We start from the raw sequence: 18,905 nt of genomic DNA on the forward strand, positions 1-18,905 counted from the left end.
AAATATTTTTTTTTTAAAAATGACTGAAGCTAACATAATTAAAATTAGTTGTAATCCAATATGTCTGAAAGAATGTGTTAGAATTGAAATGGTTCACCTGGAATCCAGAAAGAGAGGAATCTGCCAGGATTTGGCCATGTTTTTTCATCCAGCCGTGTTCAGGATTGAGAAATTGTAAACCCAAAGAACATTGTTAAGCTAGTTATTAACATAAATAATTTCTTAGGCTTCACCTGGTTCCTGAATAAAATCATCCACCTCTCTTTTTTTCTCATCATTCACCAAACAATATTTTAATTACCAACTTAGAGTCCATGGTACCTTTATACCAGGAAGGAAATACCCTGGACAGCAAACACAAATAGGTATATTTTGTTAATCTTCACCTAAGGATATTTTTTCCATTGCTTTACAGAGAGCTTGGAAGAAAGGGAGGGGGGGGGGGAGGGAGAGAGAGAGAGAGAGAGAGAGAGAGAGAGAGAGAGAGAGAGAGAGAGATATGACTGGTTGGCTGCCTCCTGTCTCCTGTGCATACTCCAACCAAATCCACAACCCAGGTATGTGCCCTTTATCTGGAATCAAACCCGAGATCCTTTGGTGCCAGGGCTGACCCTCCCACCACTTAGCAACACTGGCCAGGCTCAAACACAAATATTTTAGTCACTGAAAAAATATTTTTAAACTCTCAAATGTAACTCTGTGAGGACAGGAAATTGTTAATCACAGCTGTGTCCTTAGAACCTAGAATATTGCTTAATACAAAGATTCTTTATAGGTGTTAGATAAATGAATGTGTATTAGTAAATTAGAATTATGCTTTATGCCACATTCTTTTATGAATTAGGTATTGTGAGACAGTCCTCAAGTATATTTTCATGCTAGACGCATTAGGAAAATAAGATTTCTTGTCTTATAGGCCAAATAAGAAATCCTGAACTCCAGCACTCTACCACAAGGGTCTGTGAGACCCTGTTTGGTTAAGTAGCTGACATCCTTCTCTGATGTCAGGATCTTGGCTTTTTGTAACTTCAGTTCATTCTCCATCTGGCCTGCAGTTTCCTTTAAAAGTCTAATCATGCTGTTCCTCTGCCTAAAAATCAGTTATTTATCTGTTACTTTTAGAATAAAACTATCCACAGTCTGCCTCTCCAGGGCTCCTCAGCACTGTACTCTCAACCTTTTTTTTTTTTTAATTAAGTTTATAATTTATTAATCCTCTCATGAAAAATCTGCACAACCGTCACTGATAAAGTCACCGAAGAATCTTTACTCCTTCTTTTTGCCAGCACCAACATTGGCCTTTGCAGTCCCCCTGACTTTCTTCATTCTGTTCTTACATTCCTTTCTCTGTTTTCTGGAGGTCTTCTTCTCAGATAAGCCATGTCTTGCAAGTCTGTGTTTGGGTTCATTTTTCTTTGCGTAATCCAAGGAATCATACATCATGCCAGAGCCAGTGGTCTTGCCACCACCAAAGTGGGTTCTGAATCCAAACACAAAGATGACATCAGCTGTGGTCTTATACATTTTGGCTAGTTTGTCCCGAATTTCTGTCTTGGGTACTGTTGCCTTCCCAGGGTGAAGGACATCAATGACCATTTGCTTCTGCTGAAGTAGTCTGTTGGTCATGAACTTCCTGGTCTGGATAGTTACCGTGTCATTCATGATGAAGGTTTATCTTCAAGCAGCCAGGGAGGGGAACAAAAGCCTCTACCTTTCTTAATACTCCCCATCATGTATTCTAAGTTCCAGCTACACTAAATAACTACACTAAATCTCCTGAACATGCTGGTCCCCTGGCTGAAATGCCTGTCCCTTCTCTTCCCATCTGATGAACTTCTGCCATCCTTTAAGATCCAGCTTACTTTTTAAAAGAAGCCGATGGTTTACTTTGTGTGGGGGGAAAGCTATTCATTTCAACTTGTCTTCTTTCATTACTCAATTATAGCCCTTATCATATATTATAGCTACCTTTGAGATCCTGGAGGGCAGAATTCTGTGCCTTACTCATCTTTCTTTGCTTCCCCAATGCCTAGTACATGTTTGTGAATGTAAGAACCCATTCGGGTGATAGATGAGAGCTAAATACTAACTTGTAATAGCCTTATCTTCTTAAATGTAGCCTCCTTCCCAAGGGAGAATGGCAAACTTCCTAGCTATATTCCATTGGAAAAAATTGGGTGTGAATATAGTCTGGAAAAAATGTGCTTTACATACTCCCTTTATGATTCACTGTAAAATGAGGTGAAAACAGTTTTATTGATAGATTACCAGGCTCTTAGAAAGAAGTGATTCAATTTTGAGGATATTATACTAAGTGAAATAAGACAGTCACAAAAAGACAAATTTTTGTATGATTTCACTTATCTCAGGTATCTATAGTAGTCAGACTCATAGAAACAGAAAGTAGAATCGTGGTTGCCAGAGGTTGGGGGGAAAAGGGGATAGGCTATTAGTGTTTAATGAGTATAGAGCTTTAGTTTTGCAAGAAGATAAAGTTTTGGAGAGTGGTTGAATGAATAATATGGATGTACTTAACACTACTGAACTGTACACTTAAAAATGGTAAAATGGCTCTACTGGTGTGGCTCACTGGTTGGACCTATGAACCAGGAGGTCACAGTTTGATTCCCAGTCAGGGCACATGCCCAGGTTGTAGGCTTGCTCCCCAGTAGGGGTTGTGCAGGAGGCAGCTGATCAATGATTCTCTCTCTTTTTTTTTTTCTTTCAAAATTGTTTTATTCTAATGGCCAACATGCAGACAATCCACTTCAAAGCGCCTCCATTGCCATGTGTGCAAACTGAGGCTCAGGCTTCTTGGCTTGGCCAGAAGCCCATAGAGCCTAGAGGACTGGCATGTTGCTTTACAAATGACAAAAGGAATATAATTGTGAGAAACTAGTGTTCACCAAAATAAAACGCTACCTACACTGCCAGCCAGGTTGACTAGATGCATACTGACTACATCAGTGGTCGGCTCGCGAGCCACATGCGGCTCTTTGGCCCCTTGAGTGTGACTTTTCCACAAAATACCACGTACGGTGCAATTGAAACTTTGTGGCCCATGCGCAGAAGTCGGTTTTCAGCCTGGGCAAGTCTATTTTGAAGAAGTGGCGTTAGAACACTCAAGGGGCCAAAGAGCCGCATGTGGCTTGCGAGCCGTGGTTTGTCAACCACTGGACTAGATCAATAACCAAAAAAATACTAAGACTTGTTAAGGGGCCTTTACAAAACAGGCTTCCTGGGAGAACCCAGGAGGCTAACCACCCAGGCTTGAAAGTGAAGAAACAAAATCACACTGGAAATAAAATCAATATGGAAATTTTCTCTGAGAACAACCAGTAGAGTTTTGGTCCAGAGGTATCTGAAGACAGTCAAATATGTGCGGGGTCTCTATGCACCCCAACAAGATGAATGATTCTCTCTAATCATTGATGTTTCTATCTCTCTCTCCCTCTTCTTTCCTCTCTGAAATAAATAAAAAAATATTTTTTAAAAAAATGGATAAGATGGTAAATTTCATGTCCTGTGTTTTTACCACAATAAAAAAGTTAATGCGTAAAAAAAAAAAAGGGAAAAAGAAAGAAAAAGGATTCAGCACACCGTGTACATACTCAGTACCTTGGATTGTCACTACTCATTGCCCATCTTTCTGCCTTGCTCTTGAGAGACTTAGTAACCCCCAAACCCAGCACAGTGTTTAGGATTTCTTAGGAGCCCAATAAGTGTTGAAAGAATGCATTAAATAATACTTGAAATAAAAAAATTAATTTCCTCCTCTCTTCTTTTGGATAATTTATTTCCTCCTCTCTTCTTTTGGATAATTTAAACCCTTCCTTTTAAAATTGCTCTTTAAGGCCTCAAATAATCAGCCAGCCTACTATAATTTTATCCTTCTCTGTCTTCATGTAATACTTACCATTTTTTTTTATATATATTTTATTGATTTTTTTACAGAGATGAAGGGAGAGGGATAGAGAGTTAGAAACATCGATGAGAGAGAAACATCGATCAGCTGCCTCCTGCACACCCCCTTCTGGGGATGTGCCCGCAACCAAGGTACATGCCCTTGACCGGAATCGAACCCGGGACCCTTCAGTCCGCAGGCTGATCCTCTAACCACTGAGCCAAACCAGCCAGGGCAATATACTTACCATTTTGACTATGCTAACTTGCATCATTATTTATTTTTAAATGCATGTATCCTTTCTTTTCAGCTAGATTATAAAATCCTTAAAGGCAGGGACTGTGTACTGTTGCCTCCTAAAGTGTTTTAAATCTAGTAGCATTTTGATGCTTTAAACTGTTGGTGATGTTACCCGGGTTTACTTAGTGTTTGGGCATCTCTACAGAAGACTTCAAAACTCTTAAGAAAACCACAATGAGATACCACCCCTCACATCCATTAGGATGGCTATTAGAACAACAACAACAGCATACAGTAGGAAATGATAAGCGCTAGCAAGAATGTTGGTGGAAGTGTAAAATGGTGCACCCATATGTATGGCTTATCCTCAGAACAGTATGGTAGTTCCTCAAAAAGTTAAAAATAGAATTACCATATGAATTAGCAATTCCAATTCTGAGTATATATCCAAAAGAATTGAAATCAGGGTCTTGAAGAGATATTTGTATAACCATGTGCATAGCAGCATTATTCACAGTAGCCAAGAGGTAGAAGCAATTCGTATTCGGTCATAGATGAATACTTCTATGTTATGTGTATTTAACCACAATCTTGTTTTTAAAAGCACTGAATGGGGAGTCAAAAGACAAAGGTTGGAGTTCTTTTTCCTCATGCCTTGATTTTTTCATCTTTAAACAGAATAATGAAGCCTGCCCAGCTTCTGTTTTTTTGTGTGAGGATCAAATAGAAAAGATAGCAACAATCAAAAACTTTTAAGATAATTTTTTGAGTATTGTTTTTTCAGTATTCCAGTGTCTCTGATATTTTTAAATATTCATTTTAAGTTTCGCGTCTTATTTTGTAACAAAATACTTTTAAAGATGCCTCAGCAATAACCTGTTACCACTTCAAAGGATATATGTGTGCTGAACTCTTTCAATTTGAAGTGCTCACCTTATAATTTGGTCCCAGGAAAGCAGCAAGTAAACAGTCTTTTTGAGGACTATTGATGACCTAAGATGATAATTACTAATGTGGTTTAGCATTAATTGAGGAAATACAAGCTCAGGATTTTCATGTGAGCGTAAGAAAGCTGATCCCAACTTGGTAGAATAAGTGGAAGAATTCACATTTGCTGAGTATGTACTAAGAGTCAGGTCCTACAGCAGATGTGTTTTGTATGGACTATCTCATTTAATCCTCACAACAGTCTTGTCAGGTTAATAATATTATCCATTTTATAAACAGGGACATGAAGCTCAGAGAGGTTAAGTCACCCACGATCACACAATGAATGACGGAGATGGAATTCAAGTCCAGGTCTGTGTGACTCTGAAGCTCATACTCTTTCTATTCTCTTACACTGCCTCTCAAAATATATTTGACTCTGCCTATTGGTAATAGAGTTAATGATAAATGATATATATTGATGTATATTTGTACATTTATATCAATTATCTTACTTGGTCATTACAAATAAGATAGACTGTGTAGGGATGAGTATCACCATGTTAATAATAAAGAAACATAAAGTCAAAAAATTTAACTTACCTAACATCAACCAACCAAGAAATGATAATAGCAGGACTTGAAAACAGGTACTGTAATTCCCTGACCTAGGCTGTTTTCACATAAGCTTCATGAAAGTGGAATTTTACCTCTGAATTTTATGGTTCTGACACTATTTTTTTTTTTATCTTCACCTGAGGATATTTTCCCATTGATTTTTAGAGAGAGGGAAAGACAGAAATATCGATGTGAGAAAAATACATCAATTGGCTCTGTCATTCAACCCCAAACATGGCCTTGGCTATTGCTGGTTCAGGTTTTTCAAAATGGAAATTTATATTATTTTTCTGGCATAAAGGTAATAAATAAATCCTCATTAAAAATGAAACAATGCATAAATTAAAAATGCAAGCCATCCAAAAAATTTTTTAAAATATATTTTTATTGATTTCAGAGAGGAAGGGAGAGGGAGAGAGAGATAGAAACATCAATGATGAGAAACATTGATCGGCTGTCTCCTGCACACCCCATACTGGGGATCGAGCCCACAACTAGGGCATGTGCCCTTGACTGAAATTAAACCTGGGACCCTTCAATCCTCAGGCCAACACTCTATTCACTGAGGCAGACCAGCTAGGGCCCAAAATTTTTATTAGGCATATACAAATACACACACACACACATACACACACACACATGTTTTTACAAGACTGAAGAACTTAGCCAAAGTGTCCTACTTCTGCAAAGAAGGTAAGTATAGCAGAGAGAGAAAAGATGGGGCAAGAAGGTATGACCAGAAAGTCTAGTGGAAGAGTGCTGGGGAGTGAAATTCCTCTTTTAATGAGGTTGAAAGAAAGGAGTAGAACAGATAGAAAGAGTTTAGGGGAGTTAACAACTAGAGGGTTCTGTTTTGTTCTTAAAAGTAGGAGGCAGCCCAGCCAGCATGGCTCAGTGGTTGAGCATTGACCTATGAACCAGGAGGACACGATTCAATTCCTGGTTAGGGCACATACCTGGATTGTGGGCTCCATCCCCAGTGTGAGTCATGCAGGAGGCAGCCAATCAATGATTCTCTCTCATCACTGATGTTCCTATGTTCGTCTCCCTTCCTCTCTGAAATCAATAAAAATATATACTTTTTAAAAAGTAGGAGGCAGCCCTGACTGGTTTGCTCGCTCAGTGGTTAGAGCCTTGGCCTCTGGACCGAAGGGTCTCAGGTTCAATTCCCAGTCAAGGGCACATATCTGGGTTGCAGGTTTGCTCCCTGCCCCCAGTAAGGCCCTGTGCAGGAGGCAACCAGTCGATGTATCTCTCACATCAATGTTCCTCTCTCTCTCTCCTCCCCTCCCTGTCACTCTCTCTGAAAAAGCAATGGAAAAAAATGTCCTCTGGTGAGGACTAACCAAAGGAGAAAAAAAAGTAGGAGGCAGATTCATCTGCTATAAATTGGGTGGGCAGGGTGCATGAAGAAAAAGAGAAAGGTGATATGGGGCATAACTACTCGTATTCAAAATGATGCACTCTCATCTTCTGAAGACTTTATCTGCTGAGGCCTTTAAATCAGAGTTGAAAAATTGGAGAAAATATATCCTAATAGTCCTCCTCCTCTTTTGCAAAAAACCATGTGCCCAGACTCTGGATGGACCCCTGTCTTAGATTCTGGGCATGGGATTTTCTCTGTGGAGAGAAACTGAATAAGGTGGTATATCGAAGAGCAAAGGAGGAGGGCAAAATGTGAAGAGGGCACAAGAGCAGGTGTTATATATTTCAGAATACAGGGAAGGTAATTAAAATAGCCAAAACTTCTGTGTTTTTCTTAAATCCCGATTTGAACCTCCCTGTGTACAGTGGCAGTGAATCAGATGTAATCTAAATATGTCCATTGACATATTTCTTGGAAATTTAATTACCTCTGGAGAAATCTACAGTGAACATATTCAGTCATTTTGGAAGGCAGTGGTGATTTCTCCAGGGGTGTTATTTTAAAATCAAAACAAGCCTGGCCAGTGTGACTCAGTGGTTGAGCATTGACCTATGAATCAGGAGGTCACGGTTCAATTCCCAATCAGGGCACTTGCCCATGTGGCAGGCTGGATCCCCAGTAGGGGGCATGCAAAATTCTCCCTCAGCATTGATGTTTCTATCTCCTCCCTCTTTAGAATCAATGAAAACATTTTTTTTAAGTTTAATAACAAGCAACTACCTATAATGAAGAACATCTTTATTTCAAACTATCACTTGAATTGAAAACAGACAGTATTTCTCAGAGTGTGGTCTGAAGAACAATTGCATGTGGGAGTTAGGATGTTAGGGGTTAGAAGCAGGTGAGGATGGAGAAGTTTGTTAACATTGTAGTTTCTTGGATCCCATGTCTCTGGGGTGGGACCTGAAATCTGAATACTTTACAGATGCCCTGGCCTACGTACTCACTGGTTAGGGTCACAGGTTTGATTCCCAGTCAGGGGCACATACCTGGGTTGCAGGTTTGATCACCTACCCTGATCGGGGTGCATGCAGGAGGCAACCAATCAATGTGTCTCTCTCACATCGATGTTTCTCTGTCTCTCCTCCTCCCTTCCACTCTCTCTACAAAATCAATGGAAAAAAATATCCTTGGGTGAGGATTAACAATAAGAACAAAAATCAATGAAAAAAATACCCTCAGGTTAGGATTAACAACAAAAATAAATAAATACTTTACAGATGTTCCAGATTTTTTTTAAAGCTTTTATTATGAAAAATACCAATGCTATACAAAAAAATAGAGAAACTAGTGTCATGAATCTCACTGTACCCATCACACAGCTTTAACAACTCATGTTTTCTTCTGTATCTACTATAGCCCCTGCCACTGGATTATCCTATATAATAAAGAGCTAATATGCAAATGATTGTCACGCCATCACGCCATAATGGCTCAGACACTCAACAATGGGGAGAGAGGAATGGGGACCAGCCAGGCTGTGGCCCAGGAGAGGGACAAGCCGCCCGCCCTGCGGTCTCGGGCGCTAGCGGCTGTGCTTGTGCCTGCTGCCCAGGAGAGGGACAAGTCGCACGCCCCACGGTCCCAGGCACCAGAGGCTGCACCTGTGCCTGCGGCATGGCCTGGGAGAGGGACAAGCTGCACACCCTGCGGTCCTGGGCACCTGCGGCTGCAGCCTGGGTGAAGTCGCCTGCCCACAGTCCCCTGTGGCTGAGGCCGGCCTGGGCGAAGCTGGCCCAGGTCCTGGGTGCCTAGGGCTGGCCAGAGGGAGTGAAGCCTGTGTGCCGGTTGCCTGCGACCGGCTGGAGGAGGTTATCCTGTGTCCCAGGTGTGGGGCGAGGCAGAGGCAGTTAGGGGCGATCAGACCGGTAGGGGAGCAGTTAGGGGCGATCAGGTAGGCAGGTAGAGGTGGTTAGGGGCGATCAGGCAGGCAGAGGTGGTTAGGGGCGATCAGGCAGCCTGGCAGGTGAGTGGTTAGGAACCAGTGGTCCCAGATTGTGAGAGGCAATTGGACATCCCCCGAGGGGTCCCGGATTGGAGAGGGTGCAGGCCGGACTGAGGGACTGACCCCCCCCCCCCCCGTGCACAAATTTCATGCACCGCGTCTCTAGTTATTAAATAAGTTCTATTATTTATTATTATTATTTATCATATTGTTTCATCTGTAAATATTTTGGTATTTATTGCTAAGTGGTAAAAAACATAATCACAAACCATTATCATGCTAAATAATTCTTGGTTACACTAAAGATATGTCTACTTCAATCATTGAAAAATTATGAGGTTATGTCCCCATTTCCATTTAAGCTTCCAAGGTTATATGTATCTCACTGATATATAATTTCCCCAAAGATTCAAGATTGTGTTTACACAAAGGCAGATAGGTGATTTGAATCATAAGTGGGTATTGAATTTTGTTTAATTTTTTTGGATACATGTTGACATGGTTATATATACAGTTTTGAGCCACATTAATAAAGTTTCTAAGGTTGAACCATTCCTGAGATAAAATCCTAGATTATAAAATTGAATTTGATTTGTTAAATTTATTTGGGATTTTTGTGACTATATTCATGGATGAGCTTGACCTGTAAATTTTTTTCTTCTCTTACTGTCCTTGTTGGATTTTAGCTTCAAGTATATGTCAGTCTCATAAACTGGCATTATTTATCAACATTTCAACAGCTTTTTTTCAACATTGGTTTTTGAACTTCCCTATTTTCTTTCTGTTTGAGTATATTCCTTAATAGTTCTTTCAGCAAGAGTGTTCTGGTGGTAAATGTTCTAAGTCTCTGTAGGTGTTTAAATAAATTTATTCTGCTTTTACTCCTAAATTATAGTTTATCTACTAGTAGTTATAGACTTATGTCACCTTGTTCAGGAGACCCTCTAGATTTCACAAGTTCTGAATACAATTTTATGTTAATTTCTCAGTTAAACATTCCTGAACTTAATAGGTAATATGAATTTGAATGGCTAATTTAGTGCATGCTTGAAGTTTTTCTCCAATACCTATCTATATACTAGAGGCCTGGTATACAAAATTCATGCATGGGTGCGGTCCCTAGGCCTGGCCGGCGATCGAAGTGTGAGCATCTGGCATTGAAGTGCAGGTCCCAGCTGACCTCTGGGTCCTGGGCAGCACCTGGTCCTCTGGGCCCCCGTGCACCCCCCTCCGCCTGAGTCACGGCACCCAAGTCCCCACACGGGGATGCAGTGAGCACAGCCAGACATCACGGCCTGGGCACAGCATGGGCCTCTGGACTGCCCAGCGTGCCACAGAAGCCGGGCGGGCAGCACAGTCTCTCCCGGCTGGCCTCGCAGACTGGCTCCTGCGCGAACCCACAGGGAGCCCAATCGGCCCTTGTGGTCCTGGCAGCTGCGGCTCGGCTCACCTGGAAGAGAGAGTGTGGGTGCGGGGCGGGCTCCTTGTGGGTGCCTGGCACCTGAGCACGGGGGCTTCCCTGGTGCACGAGCCCTGGCATCCCAGGGGAGGGTAGTAGGGGGAGCGAAAGCGAGCTCGGCAGACACCCTGCATTCTCACTGCACCTCTGTCCCCATCACCCCTGCCCCCAGGTAGCTGGCGAGAGGTTGCAACACGTTGCTGATGCCCACCATGTTCCGTGCCGCCCCCTGGTGGTCAGCGCAGGTCATAGTGAGTGGTCGGACTCCGGTCTCCCAGTCGAACTCCTGGTCAAACGACCGCCCGAGGGGACAATTTGCATATTAGGCTTTTATTATCCTATCTAATAAAGCAGTAATATGCAAATTAACCATCACTCCGCTATACCCACCAGCCATGCCCACCAGCCAATCAAGAGTGATATGCAAATTAACCCAGCCAAGATGGCAGTTAACTTGCATATCCAGGCAAAGAGTGAAGACTGAAGACAGTGGAGAAGGAAGCCAAGCACTGCAGAAAGGAGCAAACCTGCAGAGAAGTAAGCAAGTGGGGCAGTGAAGAAAAGAGGGAAGCAGGCAGGGCGGGGGAGAAGGGAGTGAGTGAGGCAGCAGAGAAGGGAGGGAGCGAGGCAGCAGAGAAGAGAGGGAGCGAGGCAGCGGAGAAGGGAGGGAGCGAGGCAGAGGAGATGGGAGGGAGCGAGGCGGTGGAGACGGGAGGGAGAGAGGCAGAGGAGACGGGAGGGAGAGAGGCAGAGGAGTCGGGTGGGAGCGAGGCAGCAGAGATGGGTGGGAGCGAGGCAGCGGAGACGGGAGGGAGGGAGCGAGGCAGTGGAGACAGGTGGGAGGGAGCGAGACGGGTGGGAGCTTCGCTCAGGCTGCAGGAAACCCTATTCTTGCAGGAGTATTCCTGCAATGGGCGGCTAGTATAGGATATAAAAGCCTAAGCTACAGACCGACTGGTCGACCAGTCGCTATGATGTGCACTGACCATCAGGGGGCAGATGCTCAACGCAGGGGATGAACATATGCTAAGTCCTGAAGGCAGGAATGAACAGAGCATTTGGGAAATGGAGGACACTTGGATTGGTATTAGAGTTAATGTTGGGGAACAATAGATTAGGCAGAGACAAATGATAACATGACCTGCTAAGATGCCAAAGTGAGGCTTTAAGAATTGATCAGATAGACCAGTGGTTGGCAAACTATAGTAAGCTGGTGAGCCAAATATGAACCACCTTCTGTTTTTGTAAATAAAGTTTTCTTGGAACACAGCCATGTCCACTTCTTTACATATTTCTATGGCTGCTTTCTGGCAAAGACAGAGTTGCCACAGAGATCTTATGGCTTACAAAGCCTTTACAGAAAGTTTGTAGGTCCCTGAGATAGTCAAAACTTGTTGAAAGGGGGATTTTAGAGAAAGGCTTTGAATCAATCAATTTAAGACTGTAAGCTAAAACTGATAAAAGATTTTGGGTGTTTTCAGAAACTCACACCAAAATGATGAAATTTTAGGTCAAAGAATAGGGAAATATAAAACTCTCTGATAAGGACAAGAATTAAATTTTTATTTAAGATCATTTTAAAAATCTCATATATTTACAGCTTCTTAAATAAAGCTCCAAGACAGGTTTAGAAAACTTTAATTGAAATTTTTTCCTAGTTTGCAGACTGTGTGCCTTAAGGAATAATTTAGGTTGAAATTATATTGTCTTGCTTTAACACTTCTTGCACCATTATTTTGGTTTCCCCCCTGCTGGTGTTCTTTTGTTTGTGAATCTTTCACAAACCAATTGGGGCCAATTATCTTCTATGCAATTAAAGCCAAATAGTTTGTGCTCTTTAATGCAGCTATTTCTCATTAATCTTGGGCATTTTTTATGACACTGTTTTCCCTCCTAACTAAAGCTCTCTCATTCTGTGATGGGGGTTTCTGCAAATTAACATTCCCAGTAAACTTTTTGTAGGGTTCAAACTTTTCTGAATCATATCTTCTCCCCTATGTTGACAGCTGAAGCGCTCCCTCAGGTTTAATAAAGTGTTATTTTTGTATTCATTATTTATTTCACCCATGAACATTCAGCAGAAGAAACAGGTAAGGTATAGCTAGGAAGTTGTATCTAGAAAATAAAAATGTAACATTTAAGATGATGACAAAACGTTCCCCTTAAAAAATTACTTTCACTTATTGTCATCTATGTTCCAAATCCCCACATTTTCACAATCAATGAACATTTACTGAAATCTTACAAGTTGCATGGCAATGGAGATTCAAAGTATAAGAGGGGAGGAGGAGGTGGGCTAGAAGAGGTCAATGGGGGAAAAGGGAGATATATGTAACGCTTTCAACAATAGAGTATTACAATCTTTTTTAAGATTTAATTTTAAAAAAGCAAAAAACAAAGGTATAAGACCTGCTTCCTGCCTTCTTTTAATTCTTAAACTTTTAGTCTCAGGACCTCTTTATACTCTTCATAATTTGAAGATCCCAAAGAGCTTTTGTTTATGTGAGTTTTATCTAGTAATATTTACCATATTAGAAGTTGAGAATGGGAAACTGTTGAAATATTTATTTATTTAAAAATAACAATAATATGCCTCTGACAAATAAATACCATAGTATTATGAAAACTATACTTTAAAAACAAAAAGTTGTGGAAAATGGCCAAAATCAGGATGACCACATTTTTTCAGGTTTTTAAAACCTATGTCTCTTTCAGTATGCTGAATGGCTTTTTTAAACTACACGTTATTTCCTTTAAAATCCCCCAGCTTGAGAAACCCTGCAGCAAAAGACTAAACTGTACCAGTTTATTTATGTGATGCATTCACAAGGGCAAGGGCTATCAAGATGGTCTTAAGGAGGTATTTTATAGCTCGGGTAAACAGAGAAACATCAACATGATGACTTTACATTTTGCATACCATGGCTATCTTGCAAAACTTGGAATATGAATTTTAGGATCCATTTAGAAGGCAGACTTTGTAAATATACTTAGTTTAATGACAAGAAGTTTTTTTCCCCAGAAATATAAGGGTCATATAGTTTTATAAAAAGACCAAATTTATTTGTCCCATAAAACACAAATATAGCAGTTTTTTGGGTTTTTTAAAAATATTTTTTATTCATTCTTTACAGAGAGGAAGGGAGAGGGATAGAGAGCTAGAAACATCGATGAGAGAGAAACATCGATCAGCTGCCTCCTGCACCGCCCCCACCGGGGATGTGCCCGCAACCAAGGTACATGCCCTTGACCAGAATCAAACCTGGGACCCTTCAATCCACAGGCCAATGCTCTATCCACTGAGCCAAACCGGTTTCGGCAATATAGCAGTTTTATCAATAATTGCAAACTCTTGGAAGAAACCATGATGTAAAACAAAACAAAACAAAACAAACAAACAAAAAACCCCAGAAAATTAATGAAAAGATTGGCATTATTTTACATATTTGTGAATTTCTTTAATGTCTGGCTTAATAAAAGACAACTGGATTCACAATTTTCTTCTGCATTTGACCTGTTGTGATATCACATGTCATGCAGCATCTAGAAAATTCCACCTGTGTGAAAAAGGCAAATAATGTGTTAGTATTATTTTGAAAATAGTTTTGACCTTATATACCCACTGAAAGGAAGGGACCCCAAGGGATCCTTGGATCACACTTTGAGAAAAGGGATTTATATATGAAAAAGAAAATGAAAAAAAGTACACAACATATTTCAAGTGACAACGAAAAGAGATTTCAGAGCAGGGAGCTGTAATAACACTAGGAAAGGGATAAAGAAAGAGGAAAAGGCTTTGAGAAGTAAGTAGGATTGGAGTGTGGCCTTGAAGGAATGATAGGGTTAAGGTGGAAATCTTAGAGAGGGCCTTACAAAGAATAAGCAGAAAATAGCTGCCACATGCAAGAAGCAGTAAGAAAACTAATAAGTTGAAGAGGAGGATTCATGTAACAGTAACCATAAGAACGCTGAAGTGGCTGTATTAATATCTGATAGAGTAGACTTAGGGTAAAGGAGCATTACCAGAGGTAAAGAAGAATACTTGCTTTTGTTTTTTTAATCTTCACCCAAGGAATAATGGTATTTTTTCCATTGATCTTCAGGGAAAGTGGAAGGAAGGGGGTAGGAGAGAGAGAAACATCTATGTGAAAGAGATACATTGATTGGTTGCCTCCCACACATGCCCGACTGGGGGCAGGGATCAAACCTGCAACCCAGGTATGTGTCCTTGACTGGGAATCGAACCTGTGACACTATGGTGCACAGGCTAACACTCTTAACTACTGAGCCACCCTGGCCAGAGCAGAAAACTTGTTAATGTATAAAAGAGGGTCTGATTATCAAAAAGACTACAGTTCTAGCCTGGCTGTCATGGCTCAGCAGTTGAGTGTAGACTAAGCATGTCAAACTCGTGGCCCTTAGGCCACATGCTTCCCATAATGAATATTTTTGTGGCCCAGCCAATATAACGTTATGTAAGAAATGTTTTAATAAAAATTTTGTAACTTAATTTTTACAATATCCTGTTATACATAATCCTATGTAATAAAAGGCTAATATGCAAATTGACCGAATGGCGGAATGACCCGTCACTATGACGCACACTGACCGCCAAGCCTGCTTAGGGCCTAAGTCGTCAGTCAGACATCCCTCTAGGGCTCCCAGACTGCGAGAGGGCACAGGCTGGGCTGAGGGAACCCCTCCAAGTGCACAAATTCCGTGCATTGGGCCTCTAGTTATTAATAACCAACTACAACTAATGACTGATTACTCATGTTGCATTCATTTCCCTTACTCGCCTTACGCACAGCCTCACCATTTCTCTCCACTAATACTAGCAGTGAATATTTTAGCAGCCGATTGCCAAGTCATTAGTCTTGTACTGACTTGTTTGGTATGTGCAACAGGAAATATTTCGCTTTTGGAGAACAAGAAAAGTAGGTTTATTTGCATTACACTTATTAATTTGTGCAATTATTTAGTGTCTGGTAAGTTAATGCTCAAGAAAAAATATTAATTCTTATTAAAATGTTCTATTATTTTATGTTAACAATTACTCATTTATTTCAGCTCTTTGTATTCAGCATGTCTCTACCGAAATAAACCTACGTTTCTATGAAAATTGAAGGTTGTGTGTTTTTTTTTGTAGCTCACATAAACTTAAACCTTGTTTATTTGGCCCATGTTAACCTTTGAGTTTGACATGCTTGGCGTAGACCCATGAACCAGGAAGTCACAGTTCGGTTCCAGTAGAGGTACTTGCCTGGGTTGTGGGCTCAATCCCCGGTGGGGGGCATGCAAGAGGCAGCCAATTGATTCTCTCTCATCATTGATGTTTCTGTCTCTGTCTCTCTCTCCCTCTCCCATCCTCTCTCTGAAATCAATGAAAACATATAAAAATATCTACACTAATAAAAGAGAAAGATGCAAATTGACCGTACATTCATGATGCCCACCAGCCAATCAGGAGTGAGTATTCAAATTAACCCAACAAAGATGGCGGGTTAATTTGCATGCACAGGCACTGAGCGGGGCTGGGGCGGGGTGGGATGCCTGCGTCGTCGCCATGGCGACGACGCAGGCATTCTGCACCGCCCCAGATGCTCTGGGCCTCTGGGCAGCATGGGAAGGCAGAAAGGCAGCTCTGGGCCAGAGTGAAGGCAGAAAGGTGGCTCCAGGACCGGAGCAAGGCAGTGCCGGCAGCCAGGGGAAGAAAGGCCCATTCTTACATGAATCTTCATGCATCGGGCCTCTAGTTTTTAATAAAAGACTACAGTTCTAAATATGTATTCATAGAACAACAAAGTTTCCAAATATATGAAGTAAACTGGCACATGGAAGGAAAACATAATAAACAAATATACAATTAAAGCTGGAGTTCTCAACACCTTCTCTTGGTAATTGACAGTACAAATAGACACAAAATCAGTAAGGAAAACATGAATAACACAGTGTAAGCCAACTGTATCAAATTGCCATTTATTGAACTCTCCACCCAAAACTGAAAAATATACATTCTTTTCTAATTTTTGTTTGTTAAACCTCACCTGAGTATATTTTTCCATTGATTTTTAGGGAGAGTGGAAGAGAGGGAAAGACAGAGAGAATATCGATGTGAGAGAAACATTGATTGGTTGGTTGCCTCCTCACAAGCCCTGACCAGGGCCCGGGCTGGGGAGGAGCCTGCAACCAAGGTATATATGAGCCCTTGACCGGAATTGAAACCGGGACCCTTTGGTCTGCAGGCCGATGCTCTGTCCACTGAGCCAAACTGGCTAGGGCTACAGTCTTTTCAAGTACATCTGTAACACTAATATACTGTAGACCATATGCTATACCATAAAATAAATATTAATATATTTTAAAAGTTTGAAACAGCCTTGGCCTGTTTGCCTCACTGGATAGAACGTCGGCCTGCAGACTGAAGGGTCCTGGGTTCGATTCCAGTCAAGGGCACATGCCTAGGTTTGGGCACGATCACCAGTAGGGGGCATGCAGGAGGTAGCCGATCAATGATTCTCTTTCATCATTGATGTTTCTATCTCTCTCTCCCTCTCCCTTCCTCTCTAAAATCAATAAAAATATATTTAAAAAAGAAGTATGCTATCTTACCTGTTATATACCCACAATATAATTAAAATCAATAATGAAAAAATATCTGGGGATCTCTTCTCAGCCTTTTTGCTAAGATCAAGTGAAAAAGTATCTGGGAAAATCTCCAAATATTTAGAAATTAAGCAAATATGCCTTTCACTAATCCTTGGGACAACAAGGAAATAAAAAGAAATCAAAATATTTTGAAGGGAATGATAAAACTATGTATCAAAATTTATGTAATGCAGTTATGGCAGTGGTTAGGGAGAAATTTATGCCTTGAAGTACTTATATTTAAAAAGAAGATTTAGCCCTGGCTAGGTGGCTCAGTTGGTTGGAGTGTCCTCTCATACACCAAAAGGTTGTTGGTTCACATGCTCAGGTTGTGGGCTTGATCCCTAGTAGTGGCCATGCAGGAGGCAGCTGATTAATGTTTAGTTCGCACATCGATGTTTCTCTCTCTGTCTTCCTTCCTTTCTCTCTGAAAATCAATAAAAATAATTTTCAATGCTTTTTTTAAATTTAGTTGTGAGTTTTTTATTGTAAAATAAAATAGAAACATTGTATATAGCAAAGTTTTCCACAATATATAAATGCAGCAAAGATAAGGTGTTCAAATTATAAAAAGTAGAGCTAAAATAAATACATCTTCATTACAAATATGAGATTATATAATAGTTGTATTTGTGCCTCCTCTGTCTTATTTATCTTTATATTTCCAGCCTAACTCATTACTAACCTTCAATATATATGTAATGCTGCTTCTTTAAAAAAATATATTTTTTATTGATCTCAGAGATAGAGAGGGAGATAGAAACATCAATGATGAGAGAGAATTATTAATCAGCTGCCTCCTGCATGCCCCCTACTAGGGGTTGAGCCTGAAACCTGGCATCTGCCCTTGACCAGAATTAAATCATGTGACCTCATGGTTCATAGTCGATGCTTAACCGCTGAACCACACCTGCCAGGCAATGCTTCTTCTTTAATAAACAAAATAAAAAAACAAAAAACATATACTCGGGTGAGAATTAAAAATAAATAAAAGATTTAAAAATCAAATGATCTAAAACTGAATAAAAAGAGAACAAAGTAGAGTAAGCAAAAGGAAGGACATTATACATGTAAGAATGGAAATCAATGGAATAGAATATGGACCAAAATTTGAGAACATCAGTGAAATACAAAGTTGGTTCTTTGAAAGATTTAACAAAATTGATAACCTCTAGCTAAACTGATTCAGAAAAGAAGAAAAATATCAAATTACTAATACTAGGAACGAAAGAGAGGATATCACTCCAGACCCCACTGAAAGATATAATAACCAAAATAAAAAAACTCATTGGTGGGCTCAATAGTAGAATGGATATAACAAAAGAATGATCCTGTGAACTTGAATATAAATTGTTCAATCTGAGCCAAAAGAAAAAAGATTTTAAAAATAAGCAGAGCCTTAGAGGACAATATCAAAGGACTAACATTTGTATTAATGAAGTTACAGAAGAGGAGGATGAGTGTGGTACAGAAAAAGTGTTTGAAGAAATAATAGCTAAGAACTTCACAAGTTTGGTGAAAGACATTCATCTACAAATTCAAGGACCTCAGCAAACCCCAAACAAAATAACGCCAAAGAAATCCATGATTTATACTTGACAATCAGACTGCTGAAAACTAAAGACAAAGAAAAAATACTGAAAGTAGACAGAGTAAAATGACATATTAAAAGAACTATGAATATAATTTATCTCTCATCAAAACATATGGAGGCCAAAGGAAGTACAACATTTTTTTA

General features: G+C 40.4%; 1 protein-coding gene and 1 long non-coding RNA gene across 2 annotated transcripts in view; one reads left to right on the plus strand and one right to left on the minus strand.

Annotated features, from left to right (window-relative positions):
* LOC103293364 (uncharacterized) overlaps positions 1–18,905 on the plus strand; it is a 29,575-nt gene that overhangs the window by 1,611 nt on the left and 9,059 nt on the right. Inside the window, exon 2 of the long non-coding RNA XR_008557627.1 lies at positions 5,372–5,443. This is a non-coding gene — a long non-coding RNA (uncharacterized LOC103293364). The remainder of the gene's footprint in view (positions 1–5,371; positions 5,444–18,905) is intronic.
* Positions 1,222–1,684, minus strand: LOC103293365 (40S ribosomal protein S24-like). The gene has a single exon (XM_054723831.1). It carries the CDS (start codon positions 1,660–1,662, stop codon positions 1,267–1,269), a length of 396 nt encoding a protein of 131 aa, XP_054579806.1. The 5' UTR covers positions 1,663–1,684; the 3' UTR covers positions 1,222–1,266.

This window comes from Eptesicus fuscus, chromosome 12 (genome assembly GCF_027574615.1).
Source record: "Eptesicus fuscus isolate TK198812 chromosome 12, DD_ASM_mEF_20220401, whole genome shotgun sequence".
In the NCBI taxonomy this organism is placed as follows: domain Eukaryota; kingdom Metazoa; phylum Chordata; class Mammalia; order Chiroptera; family Vespertilionidae; genus Eptesicus; species Eptesicus fuscus.